This window comes from Triplophysa dalaica, chromosome 16 (genome assembly GCF_015846415.1).
Source record: "Triplophysa dalaica isolate WHDGS20190420 chromosome 16, ASM1584641v1, whole genome shotgun sequence".
In the NCBI taxonomy this organism is placed as follows: domain Eukaryota; kingdom Metazoa; phylum Chordata; class Actinopteri; order Cypriniformes; family Nemacheilidae; genus Triplophysa; species Triplophysa dalaica.
Genome location: NC_079557.1, coordinates 3,356,598 through 3,368,716, shown reverse-complemented (window position 1 = coordinate 3,368,716; position 12,119 = coordinate 3,356,598). Strand labels below are relative to the sequence as shown.

General features: G+C 39.8%; 1 protein-coding gene and 1 long non-coding RNA gene across 2 annotated transcripts; one reads left to right on the top strand and one right to left on the bottom strand.

Annotated features, from left to right (window-relative positions):
- Positions 1 to 370: 370 nt before the first annotated feature.
- dnd1 (DND microRNA-mediated repression inhibitor 1) lies at positions 371 to 4,239 on the bottom strand. The gene is made up of 4 exons (XM_056769789.1): positions 4,037 to 4,239; positions 3,658 to 3,763; positions 1,525 to 1,986; positions 371 to 1,315 (listed from the first exon to the last, which is right to left on the bottom strand). The coding sequence occupies exons 1-4, from the start codon at positions 4,121 to 4,123 to the stop codon at positions 792 to 794; spliced, it is 1,179 nt and encodes a 392-aa protein (XP_056625767.1). The 5' UTR covers positions 4,124 to 4,239; the 3' UTR covers positions 371 to 791.
- On the top strand, positions 4,182 to 9,023 carry LOC130438039 (uncharacterized). The gene is made up of 3 exons (XR_008909260.1): positions 4,182 to 4,284; positions 6,208 to 6,268; positions 8,009 to 9,023. It is a non-coding gene; the product is annotated as an uncharacterized LOC130438039 (long non-coding RNA).
- The last annotated feature ends 3,096 nt before the right edge of the window (positions 9,024 to 12,119 follow it).

The window sequence follows — 12,119 nt, the reverse complement described above, 5'->3', positions numbered from 1 at the left end:
CAAGATATGTTAATTTTGGAGAAAATTTGGAGACACCCTCAGGTACCAGAATTGAAATGGTTGTATCTTGGCCAAATATTGCCTAACAACCCATACATCAATTGAAAGCTTATTTATCCAGCTTTCAGATGATGTAAAAAGACTGGTTTTGTTGTCCAGGGTCACATTTATGTCATATACGTTTTGAAGTTTAATTCTTGATATAATAGTCCACCGAGTACTATAAAAATGATAGTGATCCTGTTTTATGTATATGAAATATTATACTGCATCTATTATATTGTACTTATAAACATGTGTGTAAAGAAAACATTTAAAACTACAAATGAAAACATTAGTAAAGGCAAAGAAAGAGCCAGCACAAGTATCATTTCATGGAACTAATTTACTGTACAAAAGTCATTTCTAGCCAGTACAGCCCATCAAACAAGGAAACAAAGCACACCATGCAAAGTCAAAACCAGTGCAAAACAAAAAAGTCCAAACTCAAAAACGTTCATAATAATAAATTGTGAAAACACACAAAGTCATCCAAATGTGATAGGGTGCACTGGAAAACAACATACAAATTATTAATATTACATAGTTAAAATATTATAAAACATACCAAAGAGAACAAAATACTTCAAACGTCTTTCATACCACTAAATTCAGTTTTTGAAAAACATGAATTCACCGCCTGCTTATGCGGTTAACTAAAATTCGACTCATTTTTTTTTAACTGGAACCTCAACATTACATGCCATCAAAACTGTAATACTGAACATGAAACCGATAACACAGCCAGCACATTAGAATGCTCGCACGTTTGAGGCCTTGCATATGGTTTTCAGCACATGCTCGGCAGTGGCCCGGTGAATTTCCCCCTTCATGGCATGAGCGCTGGTGCCTGGCAGGATCTGGACAAAACCGTACAGGGGAATGGGAAGAGCTGGGATCAAGACTTTATAGGCGAAGAAGAGGAAGCCGTCGGGCCCGGTGTGATGGTAACGTGCTTCGTACCGCGGAGCTCCGAGTTTGTTCACCTCGCAGAGCCACTTCAGCTGAGACACGGCGTCTTGAGGTACCAGCCCGTCTTGATGTTGGGTGGTAGGAGAGCCAACCGCCCGAATGAAGGTCTGGGGGCCAGTGCGGGTCGGGACGTTATGAAGGGACGGTGGGGGATGCAGGTGGGTTGAGGTGATAAAGGGTTTGGGGAGGGGTTTTAGACCAGGTGGGGTAAGAGGGCCGCTGTCTGGTTTGGTTTCCTCGACATGCTTTGACTTTGTGGACAACCATCTAACAGTGATGCAAATGCCGCACTGCTTCTTGAATGCTGAAAAGAGAGAAAGTAACTAGGAATATGAAAAAAATTGAATTAATTGAGTTAATAAATAAAAAAAATGATTGCATTTTTTATTTTTGGGAAAACTAAAAATCAATGAAAAATCTGTAAATTGAAAATATTTTTGCAAAAACTAATTTTGTAAAAAAAGAAACATTTTCAAGTGTATAAAGTCTCCCACATGACATATCCCAGCATACCTTGCACCAATATTTTCTTAGCCATGGACGCAGCATAGTGGGAGGAGTATTGAACTATAGCCATCACCTCCCTTCCTTTAGGCCCGCCCACTTTCAGCATGACATCATCCACGCCCTCAGAGAACATCCGAAGCACCATGAGCAGTTCTGGCTCGCTCACGTTAGCCGGCAGGTCCCCGAGGCGCAGCTGTCTCTTCTCTGTGCTCCTGCGCACCGTCAGCCGAGCCCCTTCCGCTAGGCGGTACTGGTTGAGGGTCATAACGGCGGTTAAGGCCGTCGCCTGGTCGCCGTACTTGGCGTAGGCGAAGCCGCGGTTCTGGCCGCTGAAGTTCATCATGAGCCGGAACTCGTACAGATTGCCGATGCTCTGGAAGAGCGGGATCAGGCGGTCCTCGTAGACGTCACGTGGTATCTGACTGATGAAGACCTCACAGCCGGGGCCTGGAGCAGGACCACACCAGCCTGATGAAAGAGAAGAGAGTTAAAGGGACAGTTCACCCAAAATGGAAATTCTGTCTTTTTTATACTGACACTTTAAGGTCCAGTGTGTGATTTTTTTTAGAGGATATTTGACTGAAATGCAATATAATTTACATTACTATGTCTTCAGAGGTGTATAAAGAGCTTACAAAATGAAGCATTATGTTTTTATTACCTCAGAATGAGCTATTTCTATCTACATACGCTGAGGGTCTTTTTGAAATGATTCGCCATGTTCTGTCACCCGTCGTAGTGTTTCAAACGAGAGGGGTGGAGTGAGGGGTTGTTGAAATTCGCAACCTTGCCGCTAGATTTCACTCACCGGACCTTTAAGTTGTCCCAAATCTGTATAAATTTATTTGCCGTGATTAACACAGAGAAAGATATTTGGAAGAATGTCTGTAATCAAACAGTTCTTAGCCATCAATGACTACAAAATTACAATGGTAGTCTAAAACTCCCCAGAAATGTTTGCTTGGCTACATTTGTCAAAATATCTTCTTTTGCGTTCAACAGAACAAGGACATTTCTCCTACTACGGTAGTCAATGGTGGCCAAGAACTGTTTGGCTACAAGCATTCTATCCAAATATCTATACAGATCTGGAGCAACTTGAGGGTGAATAAATAAAGACACATTTTTTTGTGCGTGAACTGTTCCTTTAAATGAGAATGTAGACAGTTCCGTATGAATAAAGCACAAGGTCCCGGATCAAAACATTAAAATGTGTTCTTGACTTTGGTATTATATACTTTAAAGTCACTTCACATTAACCAAAAAAATGCAATTCTATTCAATTTTGATTGCATGTATTTGATTATATGCAACTTTTGTGGCCCAAACAATGTTTTGCTATGGTTTCTTGTTCCTCCTCTTTAGCAAGTTGTATAAGAATTGGATTTATAATTTGCTAAGCAGTCTGTAGTCCTACACATTTTGAATATATCTCTTATCTGACACGCTTAATTTAGATTTTGCAGTCTCTACTAATAAGCTATAAATTGGATCAGGTGTGTCAGATGAGGGAGGCGCGCAATACGCGCGGAACTATGGATGCGCCAGGACAGGTTTGAAACCCCCATTAGCTCATTAGGTTCGAGTCTTCAAGATCATAACAGATGATAACAGGCGGGGGCGCTCTTGAGCATCTGCAGCCACTCCAGGAATGTGTTACTTTGTACTCCATTTGGCGGCGTTTAGACATCAGTTTATCCCAAATATTATCTGAAGGTGAGCAAAAGAATCAAACACAATCCCCTGCTGCCAATCTACCATCATTGGGAAACCATTTGTTTCGTTTTAATTTGACATTACAAAAATGCGTAATCAATCGACAAACGAGCTCAAAATGACCCATTAACCATAAAGGCTATGATGTATACGGCCTATAATATATCTCAGGTGTGCGCGTGCACGAGTCGAGTTCATAGATGGTTGTTTGTCACTGCCATGTGCCAAGTTACTGTTAAGGATTTATGCTCACTGGTCTTCAACATACACCACCAACTTTTATTTTAATCGATGGAAATAAGATATCATAAGTCATTCCATGTGCTTTTTCCTCGCGTAATTCGAGATAAGAGCTTGAGCTGCCACAGGTTGCGTTTTATTATCAGAAACATGATGGAAATCAAGAGTACCCAGACTACCCACCCAGAGGGGGACCACCGTATTTCCTCTGACCATTGACCTGTGTTAAGGTGATGGAGGTCTTTTGCATCCATTCCTCCAAAGACTTCAGTCTCCGCGGGTTCAAAACCTGCAAACAATAAACACGCAGTCAAGTGATGTAATGTATGCAAAGCCTGTTAAAGCAGACGCGTAAATTAAGCTCAATAACATCAAACACGTGACGAAAATCTTCCTGGCTCGTAGCGCCAAATTCTACATCGAGCGAAAACTTCAAAGCGGGAAGTTTTGACAAACAATCTTTGATGTTTCGTGCCCGGTGAGCGATGCGACTTGAGTGTTTATAAATATAAGGTGGGTTTATAAATGTCATTGTAAATCAAAATTGGTGCATATCGTTCACCTGTAGCTGTTCTGCTTCCATCGTGTTGCCTGCGTATGATGATGCGGCGCACCTGTACATTTGGGGAAGGAGTCGCGTAAAGGTCATTAAGATGTAACAGATGATTCCTGTAGAGAGGACTATTGGACACTTTTGAGAGGAGTGGGCGGATTCGGAGGAAAGAGCTCAAATTTCAGGACCATGATCGAGACAAACAACAGAAATGATGCTAAATCATCATAGCAGGCCTGCAAAACTTAAACTTGCAGGTAAGTTATAATCACTTTTTTGCATTTGTCGTTTTTGTATTAACACTATGTGCATTACAAAATATAACTTTGAAAAGGGAATCAACAATCTTACTCATCTTTTCGAAAGTTTGTATTTCCCAAAAAGTAAGATTGATAACTAGTGAGGTTCTGCTCTTCGCAAGCAGATGGCAGCCTTGCTTGTGATTATTTAAGCAACGACCACATAGTATATGACGATGGTTTAAAAGCTTGTTTCATGTCGTGTAAAGTTTAATTTCGTTCTTTAGAACTTTGTGAGCGAACTCAACTTGTAAAGCTATATATTGTTGTATAGTTCGGAGAACAATAGTTTAAATGTTAGGTATCCTGCTTAGGTAAAGTTATAAGAGGTCATGACCTTTGTTCTATAGAGCTTTCTAAGAGTAAAGCTGTTCAAGATTGGTCTTGCAGTGTTTTGCTGTATGTTCTTTTTTTTGTAGTGTGAATTAATGATCATATGTCAAGATATTCTGTCTACTTCACCGATAACTCCACTTTAAAGGATGTACTTGTTAAAACATGTATTTTGAAGTCAATGCTCTAAAACCGTGCGCATCTTACATATTTTATTCAAAACAAATATCTTTGTGAGTGTGAAACATTGTTTTCTAATATGGACAAATATATAATTTTGATAAATGTTTATAATATTGATAAATATTTTATGTTGATCAATGTTTAGGAGACAGCACATTATGCAGCTCAAGAAACACAATTTATCCATGTTTTACTCGCCCTCAAGGCATCCTGACTGAATATGACTTTCTTCTTGAAGAATAATGTAGTTTGAGTTATAATACCACATATCCTTTAACTTCCAAGCGGTAGACTGGGGTGCAAATTTTTTGAAGCTCCAACCAAGCCTCCAGTAGAAAAACAAGCCTTTGGTTCACGCGCAGCCCGGAGATAACGGAAGTTAGATATTATCGTTAATAGCCCTGTCAATGTGGGTATTTCTCCTAAACAAACGCATCAATTCCCTTCAGAAGACCTTTGTTAAGACCACAGAGCCGTGTCGAGCAGTTCTTTGATCAATGGATGCACTTTTTGGAGCTTCAAAAAATTGAGCCCCTTTCTACTGCTTGTAAGAAAAACGATACGTGGTATTATAACTCTGGGTTATTCTTCAAGTAAATCATATTCAGTCAGGATGCTGTGAGGGGGAGTAAAACAAGGGGACATTTAGTTTCTTGGCTGAAGTATCCCTTTAAAATGTAAATCTGCAGTATAGTGTAAAAATGATCAATGACAGAATTCTACACACAGGCTTTAAATTAACACCTTTTCAGAGTGCAGGTACACAGTGTGTTGGCGTATAATGATGCTGCGCCAGATGAAAGGCAAAAATCCTGCTTAGTTTTCAACAGCTCTGACATTTTTGCTGGACTAGATATCATCTGTCTTCAGTTTCCTCCACCAACGGTTTTTAATTATCAGGTTGAATTATCAATTGGCATCTTCTCTCTCTGCACCTTTCATCTTTTGCGTCGTTCAATTTCCGGGCTGTAAGATGTGCGACGTATCTCTTGCTGTAGTGTAATTACCGTTTGTTTGCTAGGAAGTGCACACACATCATCACCTCCTAATGAACAGAAGGTCACGTCACAGTGTCACATACACTACAGTCGTGATGATAAATATGTTAAACACTCAATGTGATTTAGTTTGTCCGCTACTGTATGTGTGGGTGCATATCATATTGATAAATTGGCTTTGTGGATTCATGGTTTTATCCAACGGTGGGTTTGAAGGTGATGCAAAAAAGGGCACATGTACATTTAATTAGGCGATCATGAGCATAATTAAGTTGTGTTTCTCGTTTATTGAACCTCCTGTCTAATTAGTTTCTAACCTTTTACATCTTAATATTACCATATCTCCAATCCCGCTCATGTTTCCCAGGTGCTGATGTGTGGTGCATAGCGACAGAAGTTCCGTTGCCGCGGGGTTGTCACGCACATCTGTGAGTTTACCCTGAAACGCACACACGCACTCGTACCCCACCCATCCCACCTCGGAAAGGGGCTCATCCCGGCCACTCTGTATCCCAAGGGGCTCACCGGAGGAGACACAATCTGTCCAATGTCAAAACTCATATCCTCAGTTCGGTCACTTCGCTGTAAACACCCGCACACACTCACTTTAAGGGTTTTTCAATGAACTTTGATCTTCTTTTAGGATTGAAGAGTAAGAGTCCATTAATATAGGGCTTTACAGGTGGTTTATGGCGAAATATCAAGATAACAGTTTGAACGGTGGATGATGTGATGCACTTCATATGCTTATATTTGGCCATTTGAGTGAATATATACACGTGTATTTATTTCAGTCATTTAAAAATTCTTAAGATATAAAGGTGTGCACTTAAATGCTTGAAATAACTTGCTTACATTTTTGTGTTGGCAAATTAAAACCAAAGTGTGCAAAGCTGAAATCTACAGAAGCTACAGTATTTTTGACGTTTTAGATAGTTTATTTTACAATTATTACGCATTGTGAAAAATAGTAATAAAGTAAAAAACAGTAGTTGTGTATAAACCTTAGATTTGAATAACTGAGCCAGCTCAAATATTTTTTAGCGCCATCTCTGACACAGAACACAGGATGAGCACATTTGAATCTCAGACTGTAGCTCAACAGATTTCTGTCCTCAATTTGTTTTCTTTTATCTGTAGCTATTTATTCATTCTTTCATTCATGAGCTAATAAAACAACTCCCATCTTAAGTGCAGGAAGACAACAGCGATCATTTCTTAAAAGCCTATCAGCAGCACAATAAACAGTCGACAGCAGCCGCTTTACAGGGTGGAACAGCTTGCTCGTAGCTCAGAGGCTCCCTGATGTTTTAACCCTAAAAATAAACGTCTGTCTCGTGTCTGCGAGTGCAGTCCTGCTAAAACTCTCTCAACAGATAGAAAGCCAAAGCAAGCATCACTGTTATTATTGCTTTTACTCAAGGTTCAGGATTTTACCCTAGGTGTTAAACTTGATGCACAGGACTGAAATGATTCCTCGGGCCAAATCGATTTACCTTCACCTCCGTGAATGATATTAACATTAAGTCTTGAGTTATACAACAGATTTTCTTAAAAAATAAGAATCAGACGCACCTGATGAGAACAGAATATCATAAAGATTAAGGGATGATTTTAATTGAATTGGGTCGGCAAGCGACTTGTTTTTAGAAATGTAACATGTTGACGTTCATTGTTTATTATAGAGATTTCGAGCCGGATATCAAAACAGCAGAGAGGAGCGCATCTGTTGCATCTCATATGATTGGGTCTGACTTTTCTCATTACCACATACAGTATGTTGTCCTTCTTAAGGGTGTGTCAGAATCATGTGCCTGTTTGTGTGTGTTTGTGTTGGTAGGCGGATTTCTACCTGCTGTGCGTATGAGTGTGTTTTTATAGCACACTTTTGCTGGCTGATTGCGTGTCCGTGACCGTGTGTGTGTGTGTGTGAGATATGAACACTAGCAATCAAGGTGAACAGACGTTGCTAATTCAGGTTGCTGATAAAATGTGTCGATGGCCCTTTGTCGTGCTTTCATTACTGTTGCAGTGCTGTGCGTCTGTGTTTTCTGAAGCGTGCGGGTCAATATTAGTACTAGAGTCTATCTGAAAAGGACATGTTTGTTCTTCCTCCACCTCACCCCTCCTCTCTCTCTCTCTCTGTCTCTCGCTCTCTGCTTTGATAGGTGTGATTCCAGACAATGGTGTGAAGGCCTTTCCACAGGAAGTACAGAACTTGGACGGAGAAAAAGATGTTCAAGTGAAGAACTCTCCTTGCATCAAAGGGCCATATTCTTCAACTCCAGCTAGCCAGGGACTGAACGGTGGGCGTGTCATTTAAGTCTGAGATGAGGTGTACTGTTTTTTTCCATGTGACTTGTGATTTTGCCAGGCAGAAAAATCCATAGTCCCCTTTGACTTGGACTTGTTAGTAACCAGCTGGCATCAAACCAAAATACTTCAGCAACCTTTGAACAATTGCATAGCGATGTGCTAACAACCACTCAGAACACCTAAGCAACTGCATAGCAACTCCTTAACAACCAATCGCAAAACTGTTATTATCCTTTCTCATATCGCACACAATGAAGCAGAATTGGAGGAAAAAACCCTTGCTATTGTACTGGCCATCCTGCAGGACATCTATAGAGAATGCAAGATTAGGGCTGGAAAACTCACGACAGATTTTAGCCATACCGCTGTGGTCGGATAAACAGAGGGCAAGTCGTGCCACTTTCTCCAAGAAATACAGATTTTTTATTTGTGCCAAATGTGCCCGTTTTTGAGAAACCACTAACATATTGTTCCCCTCTGATGTTTTGGTCTCTTGCACACAAAAAACATTTCACTGCCACTGTATCAGATGTGCAGACAACAAACAAAAGTTATAACTTATACCAGACGCATACAGTAACAAAAATGATTTGAACGTGAATCTCTGTTTCACACTCGCCAGTTGGTTTATTTGTCACGAGTTTCTTTAGTGTTGTTTTATTCATTTGTATAACTTTCTGCTTGTCCAAATTCTTAATTTAAACCATCGATTCAGAAAGAGACAGAAAGTTACATTTCATAGATTACTAAATGCATTTAGACAATGTCTGTCTGTCTGGACACATGCGTCTGGCCTGAAATTACAGTAATTTACAATCTGTATTTGGTATACTAAAACAATATTTTATTAATGTATTATTTAGATTAAAACTACTCAACAGTTATTGATTGAAAATGGAGGATTACCAGAAGTTAAACTTGGGCCACATAATGTTTATGCTGTTGCAGCTGAAACCATCTATAAAAATGTTGGCTAAAATATGGACATTTTATTCCTTTTTTTGAGTATGTGTATGAGTATATATATACACATATATATTAACAACCTAGATTCCTCTACCTTTAATATACCATGCATATCACCATCGCTGCGCACGGGCTCGCATATTCAAATGTTTTTGATTTCAAAGGTCTTTCTGTTAATATATGTGTGTGTGTGTTTAACATGGAGAACTGGTGTAGTATATATATATATATACACACTGTACACACACACACACTTTAACGTTGGCTCTCCCTTAACGACCTAGATCTGTTTTATAGTAATTATGCAAAAGATTATCAATTGGGCGCCAGGTTGACTTAAATCCACCAATTGTGTATAACAGTGATGTTAGGGTAACTCTTAAATAACCCAACTTAGATATTACCACCAATTACATAAAAAGATAAAATTATTGCACTAAGACACAGATATATATATATATATATATACTCTTTATATAAATAGGGTACTGCAAATAAAAGTAGTCATTGCCCATTTAAACCCGTTGACATGATGCTCAATTTTCATGTTGCCTTTCTGGTTGCTAGGGTCCTGGGTAGTACTTTCCCCCGTCTCTATGATATTCCAGAAACGCAGTTTACATGTTGTGTATGCGGTGAGTGCATTTTTGAGTGGCACAGCCGCATAAAGTTCTTCTGTGTGTGATAGGGAGACATTCAAACGGTCCGTAAACTAAACACATCTGCCAACTTCCTCTTTTGGCCTTAGGTTATCAAAGCCTTACAGAGCCAGTGATGTATAAAAAATCAGTTTGGAGATTTTCTCCACCTTGGTCTTCTCTTCATAATATGTAAGGAGAAAATCGGAGTAACCTTGGAGATGAGGAAATATTTTATTCAGTGGATTTTGTCTACCTTTAATATACCATGCATATCCCCATCGCTGCGCGCGCGCTCGCGTATTCATGCGTTGCGGTATGCGTTTGCGTCAAAAATAGACGGCGAGGGATGGGAATAATGTTTATGATTGCAAAGGTCTTTCTGTTTATATGTGTGTGTGTTTAACATGGAGAACTGGTGTAGTGTGAATTGCAGTAATTGCCTTGTTTGTTTTGTTTTGGCTGGTTCTGTGAGCTGGTAAGCCATCGCCTCACTGCCTCTGATTGTTTGTCATTTGCCATTTCAAGTGGAACTAACAAGCGTACAAACCGAATGGGATTGAGAAATTGTGTGTGCGCGCGCGCGTTTGTAATACTCTGAAGAAAATATATTGTCTCTTTTTCCCCTCTCTCTCATCAAGCAAAATATTCCTTGCACCTACGGACATTTTAATTTGTTCCAACGTCCACATCTCTGTCAAGCGCGCACAGAGCGGATCATTATGTGCCAGGCGAAGAGTGTGCGCGCGCGCGCGCCTTTGCTTGCGTGACACCTGAGTCACTGGAAGTACATTATCGCTAATGTCCACTTCTGTGAAGTGACCTCATGGATGACCGCTTGGTTGCACCAGCAGTGAGATAAGAGTCTGATAGTGGAGTGCCACAGGAAAAGGTCACAGTCATCGTAAAGCAATGAAGAGGTGAACGAGCGATGAGTGGAGAGGAGAAACTGAGAGATGAGAGAGAGAGACGAATGGAAAATGTATTTGGGATGCACGAGGAAAGATTGCAATTGAACACAAGAAACGCGTAAAATTGCGTGGAAGTGAAAATCTTTAATGTTTCTTTTAAAGCATCATTGAATTCGCTCATACATGGGTTTAGGGAATAAAACCAACCCTTAATCCCTATCTAATTTTGGTTTTAAACATATTAACTCAGTCAATTTTTGATAGGCTGACAATAATCCACTAGTCCTGCATTAAATGAGGCACCTGACTGATCAATGGCCAGTGACCAGAATGAAGTAGAATTAGTTTTTTTTTTGGCTAGCACCTACCAGTCCCCATAGCACCTATACCAGCAACCACATACATACTTCTCAGAACACCTAGTGAAACCTAGGTAACTACACCATAAAATCTTGAAAGGGAGCATGCAAGCATCACTTTATAGCTTGATTTGAAGCCCCCCCATTGTCCGCAGCAATATTTAACGCCCCCTCCCTAGATTTGTTTAACAAATAACCAAACACCGAAATGTCTTGATGTTTTAACTTATGTTTATGCTTTTGTTTTATTTTGATTAATTTAAAGACATCTTGAAATCCCCGGGTTGAGAAACGCTGAAAAAGGTGATGAAGTTGCATCTTGCATTTGAAGAGGACACAAAGAGTTGCCAGATTGGCTGAAAACGACATTGTGTGCTGAAAAAGCAAAGTGTGGCTGTCCGGCCCCTACAAAGCCCCACCAGATGGAAGCACTCAATGTAACGACTCCACAACTGTGACATCATCAGGCCAACAGCTCTGTATGACATTTACTCTGATTAGTTAAATGGCTAAGATTGTCTGTCCAGCAAACCACCAGCGTGCACGCACATGGATGACCAGTAATCACCAGGATGTGAATCTACATAAGTTTCAAGATTATAGCACCAGTTGTTGGACCATGTAGGACCCCTTGGACAAATCAAATTCTCATTAAAGTTTCAATTGCAAATCTGAAATTGGAACAAGCGTACAGCTTTGTCATCCCTGTGTTGTCCTGCCAACAAAACTTCAGAGTCTAAAGTTCGAACAGTCTTCTGTTCACACTATGCAATGTTTGGATGACTAACCATTCATTTGGGATTTCTGAATATGGGGTTTTGTAAACACACCGAAACTGAATACCATGTGAACCCTCATGATGAAATCTTGGATATTTCCATATGCCTGTGTAACCATCCTGTAATTTTTTTTAAGGTATCCTAAAGTGTTTATGTGGCATTTAGATTAACTGTGGTTATTAATGCTAAATTATTATTTAATATGACTGAATCGGTTAGAAATAACCCCCGGTACCAAATCAGCTTTTTTATAACATTAATCAAAGTTGTTATAGTTGTTAAATCCCCATCTTCCAACATTTTATATAAA

Bases quoted from the DNA above. Each gene is read 5' to 3' on its own strand.
- dnd1 (XM_056769789.1), bottom strand. From the start codon at position 4,123: ATGACCTTTACGCGACTCCTTCCCCAAATGTACAGGTGCGCCGCATCA. The intron at 3,764-4,036 runs GTGAACGATATG...TATTGTTTGCAG, and splicing joins TGGAAGCAGAACAGCTACAG to GTTTTGAACCCGCGGAGACT. The intron at 1,987-3,657 runs GTGGGTAGTCTG...CTCTTTCATCAG, and splicing joins ATACGGTGGTCCCCCTCTGG to GCTGGTGTGGTCCTGCTCCA.